Genomic DNA, 26,003 nt, shown 5'->3' on the forward strand with positions numbered 1-26,003 from the left:
AGGGCAAGGTAACATTGAGGCGCTTAATTTCTGGAGACAAAACCAACCTGGAATTCTGTGTGTATTAGTCAGCTCCTCATTACTATAACAAAATATCTGACATAGGCTACTTTTTTCATACACCCTGATCAAGTGGGATTCATCCCAGGGATGCAGGGATGGTTCAATATATGAAAATCAATCAATGTAATACACTATATCAATAGAGCCAAGGACAAAAACCATATGATTATCTCCATAGATGCAGAAAAAGCATTTGACAAAATCCAACATGCATTTATGATAAAAACTCTACAAAAAATTGGAATAGATGGTCTCTACCTCAAACTGATAGAAGCCATCTATGAAAAACCAACAGCCAATATCATACTAAATGGTCAAAAACTGAAATCCTTCACACTAAAATCAGAAACAAGACAAGGATGTCCACTATCACCACTCTTGTTCAATATAGTTCTGGAAACATTAGCCACGGCAATTAGACAAGAGAAAGAAATAAAAGGAATAAAAATAGGTAATGAAGAAGTCAAACTGTCATTATTTGCAGATGACATGATACTCTATATAGAAGACCCCAAGAACTCCACCAAAAGTCTTCTAGACTTAATAACCAAATTCAGTCAAGTAGCTGGTTACAAGGTCAACACACAAAAATCAATAGCTTTCCTCTACACGAATGACAGACTCACTGAGAGAGAAATAGGGCAAATAATTCCTTTCACAATAGCATCCAAAAAACTGAAATACCTAGGAATCATCCTAACGAAAGAAATCAAAGACCTCTTCTCTGAAAACTATGGCACTCTGAAAAGAGAGATTGAAGATGATATCAGAAAATGGACAGACATCCCCTGCTCCTGGGTAGGAAGGATTAATAGAGTGAAAATGGCCATACTTCCAAAACTGCTATATAGATTTAATGCAATTCCAATTGAGATCCCAGCAGCATACTTCATAGACCTCAAGAAAACAATCCAAAAATTCATTTGGAACAAGAAGAGACCCCAAATAGAAAAAGCAATTCTAGGTAACAGAGACATGGCAGGGGGTATCACAATCCCCAACCTGCAACTCTACTACAAAGCTACTGTAATAAAAACAGCATGGTACTGGCAAAGAAACAGACTTGAGGACCAGTGGAACAGATTAGAAGATGCAGAAACAACACCAGACACACTCAGCCATCTCATCTTCGACAAAGGAGCCAAACACCCTCACTGGAGGAAAGATAGCCTCTTTAATAAATGGTGCTGGAAAAACTGGGCTTCAACTTGCCAAAGATTAAAACTAGACCTGTATCTCTCACCATGCACTAAACTAAAATCAAAATGGATTAAAGATCTAAATATTAAAATAGAAACACTGAACCAGTTGGAACAGAGGTTAGGTAGAACCCCTGAAGACATCGGTGTAGGAAAAGATTTTATGAACAAAACCTCAGTTGCCCGTGAGCTAGCACAAACAATCAACAAATGGGATCTCTTCTTATTAAAAAGCTTCTGCACAGCAGGAGAAACCACCAGCAGTGTGAAGAGACAACCCACAATGTGGGAAAAAATCTTCACCTGCTCTTCCTCAGACAAAGGTCTACTACCTCGAATCTATAAAGAATTTAAAAAGATCAGACCTCCCAAATTTAAAGACCCAATCCAAAAATGGGCATCTGAAATGAACAGACATTTCTCAGACAAAGAAGTAGAAATAGCAAATAAACACTTGAAAAGATGTTCAACATCACTGGTCATTCGAGAGATGCAAATGAAAACAATGCTGAGATTCCACTTCACTCCAGAACGAATGGCTGCTATCTTGAAATCAACCAATAACAAATGCTGGTGGGGCTGTGGGGAAAGAGGAACACTGCTCCACTGTTGGTGGGAGTGTAGACTGGTGCAACCACTGTGGAAATCAGTATGGAGATACCTCAAAGAACTAGGACTGGAAGTCCCATTTGACCCTGCTATTCCACTGCTGGGGATCTTCCCCAAAGAATTAAAAGAATCATACCACAGTGATATATGTGCACCCATGTTCACAGCAGCACAGTTTGTAATAGGTAAAACTTGGAAACAGCCCAAATGCCCATCAACTGGAGACTGGATAAAGAAAATGTGGTTTTTTTTTATAAAATGGAGTACTACTCAGCCATAAAAAATGAGAAATTAGAGACATTTATAGCTAAGTGGATGCACATTGAGGCGATACTCTTAAGTGAAATAAATAGGACACACATGTGTAAATACCGAATAGTTTCTCTCGTGTGAGAAACTGAAAGTGTAAATAAGGTCTAAAGGTATAATAGGTAATGTGAAATAGGAAGAAAAGGGGCAAAGGGGATGGAAGTGGGAGGGCTAAGGGAAAGGATAGAAGGGAATGGGATTAATATGAGAAAATGGAAAAATAGGAACAAAATCTTTGTAAATAGGGAGGACTGGAGGGGTTGAAGGGAGGGCTGGGCAAGGGTGAAAAATAAGAACCAAGAGAGACTATGTAAAGGTGTAAATTTCCAATGATGATTGTCATTATATTGTATACCTAAAATGTACCAATGATTAGAATGAATAATCGAAAATGTAAAATAGGAAGAAAAGGTCCAAAGGGGTAGGGGTAGTGGGAGGGGCAGGGGAAAGGAAAGAAGGGAAAAGAAAAATGATGAGAAATGGAAAAAATAGAAATAAAGTCTTTGTAAATAGGGAAGGGTGGAGGGCGTGAAGGGAGGGCTAGGAATGGGGAAAAAATAAGAACCAAGATGCATTATGTAAAGGTACAGTTCCCAATGAGAAATGTAATTGTGTTGTACACCTACAATGTACCAATAAAAGAATTTAATACAAAAAAAGAATTGCCTAGGATACTTTCTTTTACTTTTCCCCAGGTTTTTTTTTTCAAAAAGTAAAACCAGTTTTTCAAAAAGTAAATAGCAGATGGAGTGTGAGTCAAGCTTTCAAAACTTTGTTGTTTCGAGCTCTGTCATTTAGAACACAGAATGATTCGTGTGCACTGAACAGTTCAGGAAAATGCTCTATCTGACCTTCCTCTGCCTCCCAGTGAGATCACATGATGCAGCTTAGGGGGTCCAGAAAGCTAATTATGCTTCATACTTCCAAAGGTGGTGTCAATAGGAAGGGAAATCTATAGGGGCTGCAGGAAGAACTGATATAGTGGCCCCTACCTTGTAATACCATCCAGAACAGGCAGGTCAAGATGTCAGCACAGAATTTGAATGTCCAAGGAATTAGGTGCTCATGAAATAGGGGGAGGGAGGTTTAAAATGCTGATAGGAGGCTCATTTCTGTTTTCCCCACTGTAGCAATGATATGGTGGCCAAAACATGGGACACAAGAGGTGGGCCCCACTTTACAATATGACCATAGTTGCCACCAGCACCACCCCCCAGGCCTCTAGAACTCCTCAGGGGTTCAGTCATGTTGTGTACATGGAACTTTGCATTTGCCCTACAGAAACAGAGTCATGTCTACTGCTGTCATCAGTCTAACCTGTGTGGGCTGTTTTTCCTAGATACAAGAACATGGGTAATGTATTTGTTCAACTTCGGCCTAGTCAACATTCAAATATATGTCCAGTAACCCAGAAGGTAAGTGACACAGGCAGTGGCAAACTGAGCAATACAATGCCACTTCTCTCTACTTAGTAATGTCTCCCCATAAAGATAGTATTATTTTATTTTAAAAGCAGAAAATAGAATTCCTGTTTTCTGTAAGTTTATCATCTGAAGTAGGATGTATATGCCCATATAAAAATATAAAAATTATTAGTTTTTAAAGTTTGAAGATAAACCATGTAAAGGAAAACTGAAATTATTTGGAACAACTAAAGTTTGGCATGGTTTGTCAAAGAACTGCCAGTCATGTCCCTATCTGTCCTGCATTTATTCAGTCAAAGGGATTCAATCATTTATTCATTTTAAAATGTACAATATGCCTATTACATTTCTGTGTTTCAGTCTGTGTGCTAGGTAGCAGGAGTTACAAAGATGAGAAGGTCCCTAGAGGCAAACATAAGTTAGCTTAAAGAAATGTGGTGTACACAGTTACCAAATAACCCAGAAGAAAAGGTATACAATTTTGTTTGGGAAGCAAAATGTGAAAAGAAAGCGATACATGTAACGAATGTTGATGAATAAATGGAAGTCTAGCAGGCCTGTGCAAAGGAAATTCCAGGACAAGGTACAGACAAAAGCAGAAGTGGAATCGTCACCATGTGTTCAGGAACCTCTAAGTATTGTGAAATTAAACACGAACTCTTAACAACCCCACCTCCCTTGTGTCTGTGAGCCACATGAAGGAATGTCTCTGCTTGGTCCTCCTTCTCAGCCTAACTAACATTCAGGAAACAGATTCTGAGCACTGAACCAGGCATTGTGCTCTATGTAGGGAATACAAAGTGAAGTAGGAAACCAGCACAATGGGGCCTATTCCTACCAGGGCAAGGTGCCATGGGTTTAGAGGGAGCTTTATACTGACACAGCTGTGATCCATCCTTGAGCACTGTTGGTCCATGCTGCTTCCCTGTGTACCCACAATTCCTCTGTGTGCCGATCACGTGACCCACCCATCCTCTTAGGCAGCAAGAGCCTGCAATCTTGCAAGTTCCTGTCCCAGCCCAGGTCTGTGTTTTCTGCCTTCAGCTGCTCGACCTATTCATTTATGGATGCCTTCCTGAAGCGCCATGATTACTCCTACCCTTCTCTAATCTATAGGTTCATTAGGGATCCCTATCCTGCCGAGCCCAGGCATCACACATGCAAGTTCATCTGAACTGTGTGCAGATCCCAGTTCTACCATTCCCTGGCTTGGGCAAGACTCCTAAACACTCAGGCTCACCTGCCTCATTTGTAAAAGGAAGAAAAGTAACATCTATCTCATGGGATTGTTGAGAGTAAATAAGATCACTTATGAAAAGTATCCAAAAGAGTGCCTGTCACAGATTAATTATATAATATTACTGTTTTTCTCCTATTTCCTCTATGGAACCCCCCAGACAAGGATAATTTAAGTCTCATTCCCTGTGGGCCCACTGCAGTTGGCACTGACCTGCCTACTGAAATCAAATGGAGAAATGTGCAATAGCCCTTTTAGATAATAGGGAAACATGGTCTTGTAGAGGCAAATCTTTTTGTTAGCCAACAAAAGCAAAACCTACACACAACTACAGAGTATGCTCTCAGCCACAGGGTCCTTTGTTTGTACTCCCACACTCATGAGCAAGCAAGTCATAAGCCTCTAAGATAAATAGTAGAGACACAGGTCCCAACTCTGTTCATACACAGAATCATGACCCACTGTTTTCATCAGTTGCATGAATTTAGGCCTTTGTTAAACCTGCTAGGAGCCTGCTGTCTTTGTCACTTGGTCTACATGACTTCCAGTAGAGCAGCAAATAGAACTGGCAACTCCCACAAAGCTATGTCTCTCTTTTTAGTCACACACAAAGAACAGAAAATACAGAAGTATAGGGCAGTCCCAGAGGTCCTTAGTAATTCTTTCCAAGATGAGTTTCCCAGGCAGGGATAACTGTAATTCTACCAACATTTCTGTGGTGAGCCATTTCAATTCCTGTCTTCCCCAGAATAGCAAAAGCAATCCTGGGCAATAAGAGGAAATCAGAAGGCATCATAATCCTGGATTTCAAGTTTTATTATAAAGGTACAGTGACAAAAACAACATGGTACTAGCACAGAAAATAGAGATGTGGATCAATGGAACAGAACTGAAGATGGAGAAACAATCCCAGGCACCTTCAACAATCCGATCTTTGACAGAAGAGTCAGAAACACAGGCTAGAGAAAAAATAGCCTGTTTCACAAGAGGTGCAGGGAAAACTGGTTATCTACATGTAAAAGAATGAAACTGGAGCCATATCTCTTTAATCAAAAGCAGGATTTAAAATGACAGAGAAGAGACTGGCAGTAAAATATAGCCTCTCAGGGACCTGGAATCAAGATGCCAGAAAACAACTTGAAGACAAAAACAGAAGCAGATCTCCAGGAATCCAGAGGAAGTTGACAGGAAAACTAGAAACTATAAAGAAGATGGGGAAATAGAGCATAACACAGAAAAAAACAAGGCATTCTGAAAGGCTCACCCTGGCTCCTGGGGAAGGAGATCTATCTTTACAGACACAAGGTAGGCCCAAAAAGAGCAGCTCCAGGGAGACAATTGACTGAGCCAGCAGTGCTGGCCCCAAGAAAGCCCACAGCTGTTGTAAATTGCAAAAACAGCCTGGAGTTTTACTCTGGAAGTGACTCCTTCCACACGGCAGGGTAGTGTTAGAAGAGGAACCCAGTCCGGCACTCTCCATATTTGAGTGGGTATAATCAGGAACCATTCTGGGAAGGGGTTAATTGTTTAAGACTGAACTACAGACCAATTATATAACAATTCTACTTCATGGTTTCTGGTGTCACCCTACCATTGAGTGGGAGATGGCCACAGAGACAGTCAGGGAGATGATGTGAGCTAGACCTAGGTCCCCCTGCAAAGTTTAATCTCAGGAAGGACATGGGGGCTCCACCTTTTGTGGTGAGAAGCCAGGGTGGTTGTTTGTGGCTCTCAGAGGGGGCCTGGTCTGCAAGTGCGGTCATCACGTCCAGTGGTCTGCTTCGACCCCACCTTGCTGCCTACATCCAGCACAGAGCTCAGGGATCTGTTTGTTTTCCCTATCTACCAACATGAGCGAGAATATGCATCTGCTTGGACAGTCGCCAGAGGAGCCTCTGGAGCCAAATGCGGGCACCTCACAACCCCACAGGCCCTAAAGCTGAGCAGAGAAAGCCTTGACTTGAGATGCACAGAGGGATACAGAGACTGGGAGGTGCTAGAGTGACTATAGCCTTACGGAGGACGCCGTTGACTGGCCATGCCCAGTGAGAAAGGCAGGGCAGCACTCACACACAAAAATGTTGAGTGTGGAAACAAAATAGGTCTTAGCAGTGACTCAGTATCCCTCCCCCATATCCAGTGGATTCAATACTGCAGATCCTAACTACTCATTCAGAAACACAGAGAATTTTTTTTTTTTTTGAGACAGGTTCAGTCCGGGCTGGGCTTGAACTCACAGCAATCCTCCTGCTTCAGCCTCCTGAGTGCTGGGTTATAGGTGTGTGACACCGTGCCTGGCTTATCGAGAAATTCTTTTTGGACAAATTTTATTTTATTTTTCTTTATGTAGGAGGTGAAGAAGTTCTTTTTTCTTTGTTTTGCTATTTTTCTTTTTTCTTCTTTTTCTTGTGTGTTCTTTTAAGTTGCTTTTATCTAATTACATTAATTCTCTTTTACTCTTTAATAGGATCATTTATCTTACTTTTCTCTCCTCCTTATCTTCCTTTTCTTTATTTTTCAAACTTCTTTTATTCACCTGTTCCCTACTCCCTCCATCTTTACTTGTATAACCATTAAGCTTTATTAATCTTTAAATATTTAGTTAATTCTATGCTATTATTGTTGAATTCTTTTGTTTTTTTAAGGTGGTATAGTTGTTGCATTATTAGATATTTATGTTGATATTTGGTTTGTCTTTGTATTTATATTACAACTACAGATCTCTTGTCTATGGTTAATGGTGATACAGTAGTAGCTTTTATTTACTTCTAGTCTGTCAGTATCCAGTTTGTCTTTGACTCTATTACTGTTACTAATAGAAGATGGCATGGCATATTTGTTGCTATTAATTGGTTTTTACTGTTTGCCAATTCTGGCTTCTCTTTTTGTCATCAACAATACTGAAGTTCATGTCTGTAAAACTAGGTGCTGGGCCAATTACACTGTACTCTCCCCTCCCAAATTAATGGAGGTTGGATCTTGGGACAGAGGCAAAGGCCTATAGTTAGCCATACCCAGAGTACATCAGTGAAGAGGAGGCCTTAACTAAAGAGATCTCCATACTAGGAGCAAAGTTTTCCACTATAATCAACCCACAAAACTCAGAACACACACAAAAATAGAAACATGAGGAGACAAGATAACAAAATACCTCCAAAACCTCCCAGCTCCCCCAAAGCTGATAGGTTGGGAAGAAATAAACCCAAACAGCTAAACTATGTGAATTAATAAAAACAAAAAAGAGGAAAAAAACCAGATCAATAAGGTGCTTGGTAAGCTCAAGGAAGATATAACTAAACAGATGATGGATTTAATAAATAAAATGATCAGTCAGCTTACAGAAGACACTGATAAAAAGCTAGCTGAGCTATATAAATTGATACAAAATTTGACCAACTAGCTTAGCAAAGAATTAGAGTCCATTAAAATGTAACAAACAGAAAACCAGGAGATTTAAAATTCTGTTGAAAATATGGGCAACAGAAGTGACCAATGTGAGGAAAACGTGCCAGAACTAGAAGACAGGGTTGATGCAGGTGACCATATACTCAGAGATACTGTAAAAGCAACAAGAGAACATAAAAAAAAGGATCCAACAGCTGCTAAATGATGCAAAGAAGACTAATCTAAGATTAATTAGAATTAATGAAAAATAAGACAACACAAGTAATGTTTTAAAAACTTGTTTACAGAAATAATAGCAGAAAATTTTCCAAATATGGGGAAAGAATTTAACTTACAGATAAGTGAGGCATAGAACTTATCATATTACAGTGATACATATATTCCTATATTTACAGCAGCACAATTCATAATAGCTAAAACTTGGAAACAATCTATATGTCCATCAACAGATGAATGGGTGAATAAAATATGGAATTTATACACAATGGAGTACTACTATGGTATAAAGAAGGGTAAAGTAGGCCAGGGATTTAGCTCAGTGGTTCTGCTGCCTGCCTTGCAAGCACAAGGACTGGAGTTCGATCCCCGGTACCAAAAACAAGAAGGGTAAAGTTGAGTCATTTATAGGAATATGGTTGCACCTTGAGACCATAATGTTAAGTGAAATAAAGCAGACACAAAGGGTTGAATATTGCATGATTTCTCTTGTATGAAGAGGAAGGGAAATGGATGTAAAAAGGATCCAGATGCAATATGTGTATGTACCAGTCCCCCACAATGAATGTATTTATTATGTGTTGCAAACATATACTAGTAAAAAATACAAAATAAAAAAAGAATTCCTGTCTTGGATCAATTTTCTTATTTAGCTAGAAAATATTTGCTATGTCTGAACACCAAGCTAGAGAGAACAGTCCTGTGCTGTCCCTGTACTGAAGAAAAAGGCTATCATTTAGGCTCTCTGACAGAATTTCTCTAATTAGGCATCCAGTTCTAGGGACAGTGTGTCAGCCCTGCAACTGTGGGTTCCCTAGAATATGGGCTTATTCGTGCTTCCTGACCCTATATTTCCTTTTGAGATCCATCTACAGAGCAACTCAGATTTTTTTATCTTAGCCATGGTGGCTGATTCTGAGGCTTGCAGTGATTTTGTCAGCTAGGACCAGGAGGAGAAAGAATGCTACCAGTGAGGCCATCAAACAATGGTGGGTCCTGACTATAATAGACTTGAGGATGTCAGCCAATTCTGGAGGTTAGAGGAAAGAGTAAGAGAATACCCAGGTTTCTGATCTTCCTGGAGAAGTATTAAATCCACTAAAAGGTGATGAGAAATATTGTTACTAACAGTAGAGATGTTTTGGAGGTAAGTACTTTTTTCATCAGGGCTGGATGTAATGGTACATGCCTATGGTTCCTACTACTCAGAAGACTGAGGCAGGAGAATTGCTTAAGTTCAGGAGTTTAAGACCAACATGGGCAAAACAGTGAAACTATGTTTTTAAAAAATGTGTGCTTTCATGTGTACATGTATGTGTGTGTGTGTGTACATATACTTATCACATTAGGCTTTAGTGATATTTTATTTTGTTGTTTTAATGTTACCTTTCCTTTATCAAATGCCTTTCTTAGGCATTTCCAGTCTATGAAACAATGCATCATGTCACAACATGTCTACATGATGCTGTTGAATTTTATACTTGGCTTCTTCCTCCAAACCCCAAAGTTATCTTACAAGAAGCATAGACTCTGTTAACACAGCATCTGACAGTCCTACAGTAGGCACTGTAGGGTGACTTCTAACTTTTTGTGGCGTTACACTATAGTATCTCCAAGTCATTTGTGTTTCCAAAAACTAACAAAAAACATAGATGTGCATTTCTTTTAAAAAAGCAATGATAAGTAATGTTTAAGATAAATATCCACAGAGCTAGGACTGGGTTTATTAATAGTTGACCCATTGCCAATGCTCCTCTGAATAAAGGGCAATGCTGCCTAAAGAAGGAATAACAAAGAGGCTGCTGTACTTGATGTTGCTCAATACCGTGATTAAAAAAAAAAATTAGTGTACCAAGTGAATAAAAGTCAAATTAGCAGCTCAGTACATCATAGAAAGCTGAGTCACAGGTACAAGTTGGTTGTAGAGGTGCAGGTAAAAGATGAGGTGGGGGTGCCATGCCTGCCTCGCAAGTGCAAGGTCCTGAGTTCAATCCTCGGTACCAAAAAAAAAAAAATGAGATGGGATGGATTCCTCAAGAGAATGACCCAAGAAGGCAGAGAACCAACACTTGGGCCTCCTGAGCAATAAAGATGAAAGGAAGCAAAAGGGAAAAAATGTGAACTGATCAAAAGAAAAAAGACCACAGCCGGTCCCAGCACCCGGAAGGAAGCTCCCCACCTCCATCCCAGGCTCCTAGGGCAGAGAAGGTGAGCCAGTCCCAGAACCTGGAAGGAAGCTCCCCCACCGCCATCCCAAGCTCCTAGGGCAGAGAAGGTGAGCCATGTGGGCTCCAGAAGCACTCCCTCCCATGGAAATGAGAAGACACATAAACAAGTCTCAAAAACAGACTTCTGGATCACCTACAGCAACCCCAAAGGGAAACAAGATGGAATAATCTGATACTCAACCACCTGGACTCTCTGAACTGGCAACAAAAGAGGATCTGGGCAAAATGAAATCAGAAATAATTACTCAGATAACAGCAGAGATTGTGCTCATGGTGCAAGACATGATTAATAAATCTAGAGAGGACACATTAAAAAAATAGAGGATCTGAGGAACATGATGGAATCCCAACACAGGAAACAAATGGAATCCATAAAACAGATACAAACAGATTTCCAAGAGATTAAAAACTCCATTGAAAGTCTGTGCAGCAGAATGAACCAATGTGAGGATAGAATTTCACATATAGAAGATAAGATTGCAATTAGTGACCAGGAAAAGAAAAATTGCTTTAAAATTGTAAGGGAACATGAGAAATCAATCCAGCAGCTGCTAGAGGATGCAAAGAAGAATAACATAAGACTGATTGGAGTCAATGAAGAAAGAGGAGAGAGTGCAGATGGCATAAAAAAACTGTTCACAGAAGTGATAGCAGAAAACTTCCCAAGGAGGGGAAAAGAACTTGATATACAGATAAGTGAGGCATATAGGACTTCAGCTAGCCTTAATTAAAAAAAATCTACACATAGGCATATAATAGTTAGGATTCCAGAAATCCAACAGAAGAACAAAATTCTACAAGCAGTGAGAGAAAAGAAACAAATCACATACAAAGGAAAGCCCATCAGAATCACAGCAGACTTCTCAATGCAAACCCTCAAGGCAAGAAGAGCTTGGAGTGATGTATTTCAAGCCCTAAAGGAAAACAGCCTCCAACCCAGATTGATGTGCCCTGCAAAACTATCTTTCAAAATTGATGGAGAAATAAGATACTTTCATGACAAAGAGCACCTCAGGAACTTCATGAATACCAAACTGCCACTCCAAAAAATTTTAGACAATACCCTAGGAAAAGACAATGAGGATCACAACCCCAGGAATCCCAGCAGAATGAATCCATTGGGCATGACAAATTAAACGCAAAGGGGGAGAATCCAACAAAAAGAAAGTCATGACAAGGCTTTTAAAACTTTTAACTTCATCTCCCTAATGAGTGTATAATTCAATCTTATTATTGTACTGATTAGTAATTTTCTGATTCTAGAGTTGCACACCATTCCTTGTGCTATACTGGCTATTTATCATCTTCTTACGTCTACATTTTAATTGGGTTGTCTATTAATGAGCTCTAAGAATTCTTTATATATTCTGGTCATAGGTTATATGTATTGTAAATATGGTCTGTTTAAGGACTACTTTTCATTTTAATGATGTCATTTAAAGTTCTAAATTTTGATGGAATCCCATTTATCAGTTTTTCTCTTTTATACATCATGTTTTTTATATCCTAGGTAGTTCTTGCCTACCCTGAAGTCATAAATATTTTCCCTTATAATTTCTTCTTAAAGTTTTATACTTTTAGGCTTTCTTATTTAGGTTCATAGATCCCTTCAAGTTATTTTCATGTATGGAAAAAAAGGGTTGAGGTTAATTTTTTATATACAGATACCAGGTGTTCTAGTGCCGTTTGCTGCAAACACTGTCTCTTCCTCAGCTCTTGAATTGAGTTTATATTCTATAAAATGCTAATGTTAAATAATCTTTCAAAACTCAGTGGACCATATATGTGTGGTTCTATTTCTAGATTCTCTGTTTTATTCCAATGATCTATATGTCTTTCCTTACACCAACACTGTCTTGATTACTGTAGCTTTAGAAGTCTTAAAATTAGGTACTAAATATCTTCTAACACTGTTTTTGTTTTTGTTTTTAACTTTTCTAGGTCCTTTGTACTCCTACATAACTTTTAAATTTCAATATCCAATTCTTTATTTATAGCAAATATACACAGACCCGAATTTTTATATATACCTTGTGTTTTCTAATCCTGCTAAATTCAAGTACAAGTTCTAGGGGCTCCTAGAGATTTCTTAGTATTTTCTCTGTAGATGATCATTTCATCTACATATAAAGATTTTGCTTCTGCCATGCCAATCCTATCCTAGTTGTGTCATTTTATTGCCAGACTATTTTGGTGGGGACTAGGTTTCAAAGTTTAATGGACAGATAAAGAGTAAGCATATCTGCCCTCGTTCCCCACCTTAAGGAGAAAGCATTGTATCTTCTCCATTTATATAAGACATTCTCGCTGGAAGTATGGAGTACATGTCTTTAGTCTGTTGAGAAGTTTCGGTTCTACTTCTAGGCTCCCCATAGCTTTTACCATGAACAGCTGTAGAATTTAGTCCAATACTTTTTCTCCAACTAGTGACAGAATCATATGGCTTTTTCCTTTCCTCTGTTTAAATGATGACTTTGGGGGTGGGTCTTCCAATGCTGAACCAACACTGCCATCCCTATAATAAAATCACTTTCTACATCCTGCCAGATCTAACTTCTAATAGTTTGTTTTGTTAAACAAATTTCTATCTATGTTCATACTTTTTTCTTCCATTATCTTTATCCAGTTTTAGGATAAGCACAATGTTGAGTTCCTAAAATGAGGGGAGAAGTGTTCCTTCTTTTTTCTGCTTTAATTGTTTGATATAATTTATCAGTTAAAATGTTTATGAGCCTGCTGTTGTCATATAGGTAGGTTTCCAAGCTAGGAATATACTTTCTTTAATAGGTGCTATTCAAATTTTATATTACTCCAGAGTTAGTTTCATTCATTTGTCTTCCAAGGTACTTCTTAGAAGTTGTCAAATTTATTTCAAAAGAGATTTTTGTAATATGCTTTCTATATCCTTTTAAATTCTGTAAAATCTGTGGTAATATCTCCTAGATCTTAATACTGTAATTTAAAAAATGTATAACTGACATTGTGTAACAGGAAGAAAAGGTCTAAAAGACCAGGGGAATTGGGAGGAGTAGGGGAAGGGAAAAAAAGGGAAAGGAAAAAATATGAGAAGAGGAAAAAAAATGGAAACAAGGTCTTTGCAAATAGGGAAGGGCGGAGGGGGTGAATGGAGGGCAAGGGAAGGGGAAAAAAATAAGAACCAAGATACTCATGTAAAGGTACAAGATCCCAATGATGAATGTAACTGTATTTTATACCAAAAATGTACCAATAAACTTAATGGGAAAAAAAAAGAAGAAAGAATAAAACAGTGACAAGCAGTATAGCAGAACCCTACATTTAAAAGGTTACAGCTTGAGCCTCCCTACCTCAAAAATTGGAAATCTGAAATGTTCCAAAATCCAAAACTTTTTGAGTACCAACATGACACTGCAAAAGGAAAATTGCACATGTGATGTTACATTATGAGTTATAATCAAAATGGAGGTACACTAAAAATATTTTATAAAATTACCTTCAGGTAATGTGTATATGCTATACATGAAACAATTTTGTGGTTAGCCTTGGATCCTATCTTCAAAACATTTCATGTCCATGCAAATATTCCAAAATCCATAAAATCAGATATCTGAAATACTCTGGTGCTAAGCATTTCAGATAAGGGATACTCTATATTCCAAGTGTAAAATATTATTGCTTTTAGCTATAGTGATTTCTTAGATCATGCAAATCAGATGAACTGAACTCACTGCCTAAATTACTTCATTTTTAGGTGTTTCAAATTGGTGTTGGCTGTAACCCTCAAAAATTTATTGGAGTTAAAGGGCAAGTATATTTTCACTTGAACTGTCTTACTCTTTAAGTTGTAAAATAAATGATACACTAAATAGTAATTACTAATGATGATTACTAGTGCCTAATAACTGATATGTCCATCATGAAATCCAAAATCAAATTGACATTGGTGTCCAGTTTCAATTGGTTTGAACTATTATTGCCAAGTCAAGTACTACATTTAAATCATATTAAAAAGGAAAAGAATTAATCTCTTTATTCTCCTTCCCTTTTAATAAGCCAGTTTCCATCTTTCACCCATACTTCTCTCGGCTCTTCAGTCCACAGCACATTCTTGGAGAAAGGAGAAAAAGAAACCATTATCTCCGTTTGCCATCAATTGTCATAATTTCATTTCCATTAGAAAACTGCTTTCACCCATATCAGAAAAACCTCATCTTCCTGCACCATTTTCTATGAGGTTGCTAGAGCCACTCTAACAAAATAAGAAGTGGTTCCTTCAGAGAATCCAAAGTGTGAATTTTGTTGGCCCAGTTATGGTGACTTACAATGAGGCACACGGGATGGTGTGTCTTCAGTTTGCTACAGCTCTTGTTCCTCCATGTGGCAGAAAATCGAGGTGAACACACAAATCTGACTGAAATCAATGTACAGTGGAGGCAGTGGGATTCTTTTCTTTGGGTTAGGAGTAGGATGACAGTGGGGTAACGATGACTCTCATCTGATTATTTAGGAAATAGCTTGCTCTCACCCGAAACAAATGTCTACTTTTCCATCATTCTACTAGTCTTTTGATCATTAGAGTTGTAGTAATCACTTGCTGGACTTATAATTAAATATTCCCATCTTGTTCAGCATTTCCTGGATTTGCATTTCCTCATACCCTTGCACCCATAATTCCTTTACTGGGAAACACAAAATCTGACTTATGCGGCCTGTACCATCCTTCCTTCTGTGGTGGTTTATGCCTTTGCTCCTCAGAGTGTGTACATGGACCCACACTGGCATCACCTGAGAACTTGTTAGAAATGCAGGAGCTCACATCTCCTTCAGACCAACAATCTTCATTTGAACAGTATTTCCAGGAAATTAGTAGGTGCATTAAAATTTAAGGCTAACTACTGTAAGCAACAGGTTACCAAATCAATTTCTAGTTCCATTACATGCACAATTCCTTCTCAACCTCTTGATTTCCATCCACAGTGAGATGTAAAACAGCTTGAACTAATCTTTTTCTTGATCCAGATTATCCAGCTTGGTAGTTAATCAGAATGACTTGGAGAGTCAGGAACACTGATGCTTGCCTTTAATCCCAGCTTTTAGGGAGGCTAATGCAGAAGCACTGCAAGTTAGAGTCCCTCAGGACAACTTAGTGAGATCCTACTTAAAATTTTAAAAAGGAAAAAGGGACTGAGAGTGTAGCTCTGTGGTAGAGTAGCCCTAGGTTCAATCCCCAGTACTGAAAAGAAAAATCACCCAGAGAGCAAACAAAGACTACAAAACACAGACTTCAGGACCTTACTCTGGGTCTCTTAATCAGTAATCCTAAAAGCAACTCTAATGTCTTGGGCTGAGGTTGCAGTGGGCTTAAGGTTTCCACAGTTACCAAGGGACACCAGGGAGAATCTGGGAGAGCCAGACTGAGCTGGCAATGAAGGAGAGCATCTTTTGGGGTCCAGTGTGGATTTGGGGAGGGTGGTTATGTAGACCTCCACTGTTATCTAGAATGATGATGACAAGGTTTCCTTTCAAGTTACACTGGAAGCAGCCAGCTCAATGATCAAATGAATAACTTACAAAAAGCGCTTAAATTCATAAACCATTATAACCTTCTGTCTCCATGAACCCTATGTAGAAATTATGTGAATCAAAGTATACATAATATAAAAGGCAAAATAAAAGTTAGATAATAGGAAACAAAGAGATAGATCTTTTGCAAATAGGAAGGGGATCTAGAGGGAGGGAGAGAGAAGGAAGGGAAATACAAAGAATTAAGATGTGTTGTGCACATGTACCAACTCCCTGCAATGACTGTAATCACTATATACTTCAGAAATGTACTAATAAACATTTTTTAGTTTTTAAAGAAATTATATGAACCTTAAAATAGTTTCTTACCTGCATAATGGAGTCTCTAGTAGAACCTAGACATTTTGTGTTTTAGACAAAAGTTTATATTGTAAAATAAACAGTCCAAACAAATTTGTCTTCATTTGATACATTTTCTATAAATTCATTTTTATTTGTATGTATATGATTTAGCATGGTCCCTCCTCCCCTTTTTTGTGGTTCTAGGAATTGAACCCAGGGCCTTGCACATGCTAAGCAGCTAAGCAAGTGTTCTACTACTGAGCTACATCCTCAGCCCTTTTTATTTAATTTTGAGACAAGGGCTTTGCTAAGTTGCCCAGGCTGGACTTGAACTTGCAATCTTCCTGCCTCCACTTCTCAAGTAGCTGGAATTATGGGCATGCACCACTATCCCTGGCTTGAGTAACATTTTTATTGTGATAAAATTCAAATAGTATGTGAAATCTGCCATTTTAACTATTTTTAAATGTAGAGTTCACTAGAATTAAGTACTTTCATAATATTCCACACTTAGCGTCACTACCCAGTTCCAAAATATTTTCATCACTCCAAAAGGTAACTACTAGTAAGCAGTCACTCCCTAATTCCCTTTCCCACCAACACCCAGTGACCATTAATTTCCTGTCTCTGTGGATTTTCCTAATCTGGATATTTCATATAAATGCATGCAATATATAAGATTTTGTATCTGGCTCATTAGCACATTTTTGAGGCTCACTGGTGTGGTGCTACTTATCATTAGTACTTCATTCCCTTTTATAGCTGAGTAACATTTCATTGTATGGCTATGCCACATTCTATCCATTCATCAGTTCATGAATATTTGGAATCTTTCTACCTTTGGGTTTTTGCAAATAGTACTGCTATGGATATTTGTGTACAAGTTTTTGTTTTGTTGAGCGTCTGTTTCAATTACGCATTCTGGGAATGTACTTAAGAGTGGAATTTTTCACTGCATCACATGATATCCTATGTTTAACTTGAGGAAATACCAAACTATTTTCCACAATGGCTGCACCATATTACATTGGTGACAGCAATGTAAGACTGTTCCAATTCTCTACATCCTCTCCAACACTTGTTCTTTTCTATTTTGGGTTTTTTCCTCTGTTTTTCTTATTAGACACAGAAGATTATATGTACTTACTCTGTACAACATGCTGTTTTTAAGTCATCATGCAATGATTAAATCTACCTAGTTAACATACACATAGTTATCATTTTGTGGTGAGAATACATTCATTTTCTTAGCATTTTTCAAGAATACAATATGGGGGGCTGGGGATTTAGCTCAGTGGTTCCACTGCCTGCCTTGCAAGCGCAAGGACCCGAGTTCGATCCCCGGTACCAAAAAAAAAAAAAAGAATACAATATAGGATTAACTGTAACTATCATGTTGTACAATAGCTCTCTTTAATTTATTCCTCTTATCTGACATTTTGTATAATTTGACCAGCCCCTCCCCAATGCCCCCCCACACTATTTTCCATAAAATGAAGAGGAGAGTTAAGACAGGCTTTTGCTATGTAGTCCAAGCTGGCCTCGAATTTATGATCCTCCTGCCTCGGCTTCCCAGGTGCTGGGATAACAGGCATGCATCACTACATCCAGCCTCATTTCCAATCATTTTTTAATAAACATGTACAAAATATAATATAATCAATAGGTTTCAAGTCCAGTGTCTACAGAAACATTTGTAAAGTTGTTTTTTAAATTAATTTTATTGGTACACTTAAGGTATACAATATAATGACATTCAACATTGGAAATTTGTACCTTTACATAATCTCTCCTGGTTCTTATTTTTCCCCCTTCCCCTGCCCTCCCTTCAACCCCTCCACCCCTCTCTATCTACAAAGACTTTGTTTCCATTTTTTCATTTTCTCATATTATTTCCATTCCCTTCTTTCCTTTCCCCTACCCCTCCTGTAAAGTTGATTTTTAAAAAGTAGAGGGCCAAGGACTTCGCTCAGTGGCACCTTGCCTGCCTCGCAAGCACAGGGTCCTGAGTTCAATCCCTGGTACTGCAAAAAAAAAAAGTAGAAATGCTAGGGCTACAAAGTAACCCCAGAGATTCTAATTCAGTAAATAATGATTCTGTGTCACTCTCCAGTTTGAGAATCACTGACCTAAATGATTAAATGTTTGTGCAAATATATAAGAAATGATGCTACAACTTCATTGTTTTATTTTTCTAGATTTAGTAAAACAGCATGTGTTCACCATGAATTTTTTTATGAGATTGACAAGTAAGAAATATTTTTAAGATAAGCACTAAGCTTTATATTCATGTAATAATATTAATAGTAATGTACAATCAGTACTTATTTATTGAATTTCTATTGGCATCCATGTGCTTGGCTTGACATTGTGAAGCTGGTTTTAGCATTAAGCAAAATGTATAGACCCTGTAATTACCCTTCTCTGAAACATACAAGAGTCTTAGGCCCTGTCTTCTCCTTCAATATATTTGGATAAACAAAGTAAGCCTCATTTTGTCACAAATTCCATATTGTTCCCTCTAGTTTAGGGAAGACATACAAGAGTGTCTTTTATTCTACATCATTTTTCTTTAATTCTATATTAATGTAGTTACAATTTATGGTTTTACCAGGAAAGTCCTGACATCAACTATTCTACTAACTGAACTTTTATGCTGTATTTTGATTTAATTTTATATATTTTTTAATAATGCAATTTATTGACGATATAACTAAACAAAATCCAACTTTTGCCGTCTTCAGGGAAAATCATTATTAAAAATTTTTAGATATTTATTGGGCTGTCCAAAGTTCAGAAACTCAGTCTCTGATATAAGTGTCTGAAAAAGCCGTCAGATTTTCTCACTTTATTCAGTTGGAATACATGAAAGAATGTCTAACCACTAGGCATATCCCGAAGAGCTGGGATTAAACTGCAAGGCAGGATGGAGAGAAGGGAAACCGCAATGCTTAGTGAAGGCAGTAGGTGAAACAAAATGGGGAACAGGAAACCTGTAATGGTTGGGTCACCATCTTCCTGCACCTATGTGGCAGCTGGATCTCTTGGGGAAGAACGTGAAGTAGGCTGTATCCACTGTGGCAGGAACTTCCTGAATCCTCCCCTGGAGCATGGTTAAGACATATGGAACATGAGGCTGGTGACAAGTCAAGTCAGAGAACTGACAAGATAAGAAGTATGTGAGAAAGGGTGGTTTTGAAGGAAAAAAAAACCCCTAAGCTCTTAAGAGGAAGGAATTCCATGATAGTGAGAAATCTAAGTTAGAAAGTAAGTGAAGTTTTAAAACACACACACTGATTCTGAGCACCTCACTCTTTCATCTATGAATAGTCTGGGAAGAACTGCATTGAAATAGCACAAGGAACGTGGGCTTTATAATCATGCATCTTTCTTAGGCGTAAAGCAAGGTTTGCTGCCTTGAAAAGTCTCATGTGATTTCTGAGAATGTGCCATATTGTCTTAGCAGAGGACAGTGATTTGTACCTTGTTGGTTATTGTAAGAATGTGTTAATATGTATGGAAATGTGAGGAAAATGCCTGAAACATAGTAAGCACTCAGTAGTTAATCATGTTCATCTATTTGGCATTTCTTATACCTCCTTAAACAAAGTCTTAGTCTTAGTTTTTAAGTTTGAAAAGAGGAAAAAATAAATAATGAATATATTTTTTATAGGTCACATCTGATACATCAACCACTTGAAAACTTGGTAAGAAAATTGTAATTTTTGTCAGTGGGACAAATATATATAATAACTAAAAAAACCACTTTTCTTTTTCTAGAAAGTAAGGTATGACTGGGAAAAATATGGCTGCCCACTGAGACTTAATGGCCATGAAAAGTTTCAACCTTTGATTCAATTGTAAGTGTGTTCTGGATAAAATTTTAACTTATTTTAGAAATTTCAAAATAAAAGCATAAAAACAAGACTAAGAATGCATTTAGTAATAAGTATTTGTAAGTACTCAGTATATGCAAGTATTAGTAATGCAGCTGAGGTGTGTGTGGCTAAGAGAACCAGAAACCTTTTCAGGAGTGTAGGCAGCCCTTCCTTTCCCCTCCTTAGCTATCTCCCCAGGCTCCCTACGAATCCCTGCCTGTTTGATAGAAACTACCTTACTCAAGTGACAAGACTGCTCTTTGCATGAACCTGTAATAATGAAAGCTTTTCTGGAAAGAAATTTGATTGCTGATAAGTACATTGAGAGGATCTCAAAAATATCATCCCTAATTTAATTCCTATAAATGAGATCTCATGATAAAAATATGAATAAAATGCTACAAGGGAGGTTATTTTCTAAGTAATTTTGTATTTTGTCTGCTTCCCTTTGTGACTGGTCACATAGTGTCTTACTGTTGTCAAGGAAATTGCCACTGCTCTGGAGGCAATTCCCATTTGGTTTAAAGGATTTTTATCTATCAGGCCATGATCCTAGAATTTAAGGTAAACTGAGGGAAAGAGCAGTTCAGAAAAGGATAGTTAAGGTAACATGCCATGAATGGGTCCCATCCCCACAGATGCTGACTGCCTGAAGGAGTTATATGTAGCAGCCCAGGCTTGGGTGGATGTTGAACCCAGGTGAAGGATGAGACATGAATGAGTGCAGAGTCCTGGCCATGGAGGGGGTTAGATGACCAACCAGGAGATTGGGCTGAGTACAGAATGAGTCTAGGAGGAAAGTGCTGTGCAGAAAGCAAGGTGGAACTGGGAGGTGGAAATCTCTGTGAGATCAAGGGGCAGATGAGAGGACATGTGGAAGATGGAGGAGGTTTGCATCAGAGAGGAGACTCCTGCATCAGCACTTTTTTTCTAAAAGTATCTTCTTTGTATCTTTGCTACCAGGAATCACTTGATAAAACCTTTTTGCTTCTAATTCTAGGATGATCAACCAAATATTAGAGGCCAATTACAGAGGAAAAATCAGATCAGCAAGTGTCCAGTTCAGTTGTGTCATTCTAAAACATAGTTTATCAGGGAATTCAATCAGGTGTTCATCAGAGGTGGATTGGGTGCTAATAAATTAGCTTTGCAAATCAGGCAGACTTGGATTAAGCTTTCAGAATCGGTGGACACAGTGGCCACTGGGAAGTTACTAGTCAATAAATGCCCTACTGTGCAGGAAATGGCTCACGAACAAGGTTGGGCAGTTTTACAGATCAAAGGATGACAGGTTCAACATAATAAGCATGAATAGAAGGCATCCCAGGAGAATTGTACTACCAGCACTTACAGGATAAAGGAGGTGGTCAGGGTACGAGGTATACATTGCTTGGTTTGGATATTAAAGGGGGTCCAGGAAGGTTACAAATTGGCCGGCCTTGGGTATTTCCTCCAAGGGCGAGGCCTCAGATATTAAATATTCAAACACTGGAAATGAAAGTCATGGTTAATACAATAGACAGTCCACAAAGTTTGACTAATGAATCTGCAGATCAGCAGAGAGGTCTCTTCAATTCCAAAAGTAGAGCCTCAGTAGTGGAGAAATTAACAATTGTTGGGAAGTTAGTTGCCAACTAATGATATTCCTGATTTCTCAGGTTTAATTAGTATTCTATTCTACTCTGGTGAACATTGTTGAAAATAATTATTTAATGCTTACATAGGCAATGGTTTCTGTCACACATTCTCAATGAAATAAATAAAACATTGTCAAAGACGATTACAGATCCAGAAATTATGGGTCATGCAATGCATACTTATTGCCACTAGGTGGGAGTATAGTTTATTGTTCTTGTGAGAGTCAAAGTTCCAGCCCACACGGTATAATTAAGATTTTTAAAAAAGTAAAACATATGGCTTTGCAACAGTTCTTAATAATTCAGGAACCTCATGACTTTCAAGACATGCCATCAAAATTCTGCTCCTTCCAAAACTGCTAGGATTAGAACTTTGGTAATCCTGAACTATGTAAAATTATGGGGGGGTGTGGGGGGGTGTGGGGGTGTGGGGGTGTGGGGGTGTGGGTGTGTGGGGGTGTGTGTGTGTGTCCCCATGTCTGTGTCCACATATTCTTCTGTGGTGAGAGGGTCCTCCATGCACATTAGAGTTTTAAAATTCTCTGTGGTCCTTCTCCCTTACCAAGAAGTCAAGCATCGGCATTCTACTTCCTAGTCGTGCCTGTTTTGAGTACTGACCATCCGAATTCATCTCTTTATAATTCATCAAAATTAATCAACATGAAAGTGAAAACAGCTTCTCAGATACCTCTTTTTGACCCTTAAAGTTTTTTTCTGCCCAGTTTTCAAGAGTGGTACAATAACAACTTCTTAAACCATGGTTGTATGGTAGCAAGTCGTCACAGGCCTATAAACCAGATACAAAGGCTGCAAGGTAAAACAGAGACCTGGGCAGGAAATGAGGAGACACAGTCAAAGACCTGTGATGTTTTATAAATCTCTACAAAGCCACCAAGGGAGAAATTATATCAAAGAATGGGGTAAGAGTCAGCAGCCTAGAAAAAAGTGCCTCAGACCATGGTCCTAAGTGAAATTTCACCCAATGGGGATGGGAGATTTCATTAAGAAATATAAACAATAATTGATGGAGAAGGAAGCCAGGTAACTGATTTTATAGTCATGAGCTTTAGTATACAAAAGTGTGAATTTATCAGTAACTGGACCTTAGCTGTGGTCTTAAGCTCCTATTTTTAGATGATAGCAGAAAAAATAATACGTAGTACCACATCTCTTTGAAAACTCACTGGGTCTGGGGAAATACTCTAGCTCAGTGGAGCTCTGCACCTCGCCCCAGCACCAGGCAGGTGTGTCTGCTGTCCTTAGGAGTCATCCTCCACCCTCTGAGCATGCACTGTCAGAGGGCACATGCGCACCTGGCCCAACCCCACTCACCCGGGCTGCTGATCCCCTGACTGTCACTCCCAGCTGGCTTCTCCTGGGACATCTACAGTGTGTCAGTTCTCATCATAGTAGTTCTGTTTCACTCTCTGGTACATAAAAGGCAACTGATGAACATTTGTTGATTAAATAAGACCAGGGGATCCTTACCGGGCCCTTCCTGCATTCATCACATTTTTCCACCTTTCTCCCAGCTGGTAACCAAGACGGAAGGCTCTCAGCTACTTTCATCAATATGCAGTCCTATCAAAGTGAAGAGAACTTATGGTTTCAATCTTATACTTCATTGCTAGGTCTTACTCCATTCATCTGTCAAAATAGACCTATGTAAGGGCCGGGCTCAGTGGGTCCACTGCCTGCCTCGCAACTGCAAGGTTCTGAGTTTGATCCCCAGTACCAAAAAAAAAAAAAAAATAGACCTATGTAGCAGGTGTAGTTATTTTACAGATAAAAAATTGAAGCTTGAAGAGTTTAAGTCATTTCCCCAGGGTGACAAAGCTAACAAGTGATAAAAACAGAATTCACACCTAACCCCATCTGACTCGAACACTGTACCTCTTAACTCCTCTATTTTATACTAAACTATTACGTTTGTGTTTCATCTTTCTTTTAGATTTGATGACAGTGGCCATATTGAAGATGTGGCAGTAAATTTCATACTGTGGGAAATACATGGCAGAAATGATTATAGTTACAATAATACCATGAAGCAGGTACGATGTCTTTGAATTTAAACAGAAATTATTATGCAATTTGACATGGCTTTCTATTTTGAATCTATACGTGATATATCTAAGAAAAATAGAACCAAGAAGGTAGAAAACATACCTCACCTGAGCATTAAGTTAAATGACTACTGAAGTTCATTTATGAAAAATGAATCCATTGTCACATAAAACAGACACAAAGGGGTCAGAAAAAATAAAATAATGTTTGTAGTAGGATGATGCAATTATATATAAGCATTTTCTTTTTCCTTCAAACTGTACTGAATATTTATTTATGGGTCTGCCTTACCACATTTGTGTAAACCAAATAGACACTTTTTCTACTTACTTGACCTCCTTGCATTCTTTAATCCTGCTGACCTTGGCGTCGATGCCTCTGCACTCCCCTAGTTCTCTTCCGTCATCCATGTCCAGTTGGGCAGGGCTCCTAGCTGAATCCTTCTTACTCTGTCCTTTTTGTAGCAACAGAAAGGACTCCTAATTACCACACTTCACCTCCCCGTCTGCCCTTGACAGCCTCCCATCATGATGGAGCCTCTTTAGAAGTTGTCAGCATTGATTCCTAAGGTTCCCCCAAGAATTTTCGGCTCAAAAAAACCAGGGATGACTCTTTCCAAAGTGACATGCCTCTCTACCAGAAACGTTAATTATCCAAGAGGTACAACTCACTCTAATGGAAACCAAGAGAACTGAGTTCCATTTGCTATTTCCCAGGGTACCGCAAGAACTAATTGTCTTTCAACTATGTAACCAACTAAATCTATCCCAGCACACATTCCTCTGTACTTGTTCAGCACCCAATACAGTATGTAAGCCCTCTGGTCCACTTCCTTTTTGCAATCTTATACCTAAACTACTGCATCCTTCCTCTGCCTTAGTCCAGACTCCCATTACCCTCTTCTTTCTCAAACTTTTCCATTATACTTTACGGTTAAATGCCCCTCTATCCTTCTTAAATAAAATTTCCTCAGAGGACATACCTTTCCCTGCAGTTCTATCAAACCAAAGGTACACATCCTCTCGCCCCATACGTATCTCTCCACTCTTCAATAAAACTTCAATTGTTTGAGGCTCCTACCCTCTGGTTGACATCTATTCCATTCCTCCTTGCTGATGTCATATACTCAGAACATGATTATTTTTCCTTATGATCTGAAAATAATTCTAGATGGCTTCTGAATTCTGCTACCCATCACCTAGTGCTACTGCTAGGAAGGTTTCTAAATAGGGACTACGTTTCCCAGACACATATCCACCTAAGTGGGGCCACATGACTGGTTCTCATGACTGGAATATGAGCTGAAGTTATGTGTCACTTCCAGATGAAATACCTAAGAAGGAATTCCACTAACCTCTGTGCTTTCTGTCTTACCTCATATCAGTGTACTACAGAACAATTAAGGATAGAGTAGATGAGGGCTTGGTGAAAATGGTCCAGTGAAGGAACTTCAAGCAAGCTGTAGATAGAAAAAGCCTGGGTTCCTAATTCATTTCTTAAAGAGGAGTCACCCGTACAAACCATCTAATCAGGAACATTAAACTATGTGTAATCAAGAAGTAAATTTTTATTGTGTAAATCCCCTGAGAGTTGGGGGGTTGTTACTATAGCACTGCAGAGACCACCTTGACTAATAGAGCTCCTCCAATAAAATACATTTGAATTCAAACAGATCCACTTCTGACCTCAACCCCCAATCCTTTAGCTCTGTCACTGTCATTTCCACCATTCCTAGGTATCATACATTTCCTCACATAACCTAGACATCTGTCATATTGCACATTCTCATTTCTCCCTCTCTATCTGTCCCATTTTTCTCCCCTTCTTTTCCTATCCAGCTTAAACTCTATGGTTAATCCTTCTGTTATAGTCTTGGTAATGGGTACATCT

The 26,003-nt window shown here is 38.6% G+C and overlaps 2 protein-coding genes across 2 annotated transcripts in view; one reads left to right on the forward strand and one right to left on the reverse strand.

Annotated features, from left to right (window-relative positions):
* Positions 1-26,003, reverse strand: part of Adss2 (adenylosuccinate synthase 2) — a 149,703-nt gene that overhangs the window by 115,941 nt on the left and 7,759 nt on the right. The window lies entirely within an intron of this gene.
* Positions 1-26,003, forward strand: part of Catspere (catsper channel auxiliary subunit epsilon) — a 127,067-nt gene that overhangs the window by 78,121 nt on the left and 22,943 nt on the right. Inside the window, exons 14-19 of the mRNA XM_013075321.3 lie at positions 3,520-3,595; positions 14,421-14,473; positions 18,733-18,783; positions 20,208-20,241; positions 20,315-20,394; positions 24,001-24,100. Coding sequence (XP_012930775.1) covers positions 3,520-3,595; positions 14,421-14,473; positions 18,733-18,783; positions 20,208-20,241; positions 20,315-20,394; positions 24,001-24,100 — 394 coding nt within the window. The remainder of the gene's footprint in view (positions 1-3,519; positions 3,596-14,420; positions 14,474-18,732; positions 18,784-20,207; positions 20,242-20,314; positions 20,395-24,000; positions 24,101-26,003) is intronic.

This window comes from Heterocephalus glaber, unplaced genomic scaffold, assembly GCF_053883595.1.
Source record: "Heterocephalus glaber isolate CG9 unplaced genomic scaffold, H.glaber_assembly_v1.0 deba00001600, whole genome shotgun sequence".
Taxonomy (NCBI): Eukaryota; Metazoa; Chordata; class Mammalia; order Rodentia; family Bathyergidae; genus Heterocephalus; species Heterocephalus glaber.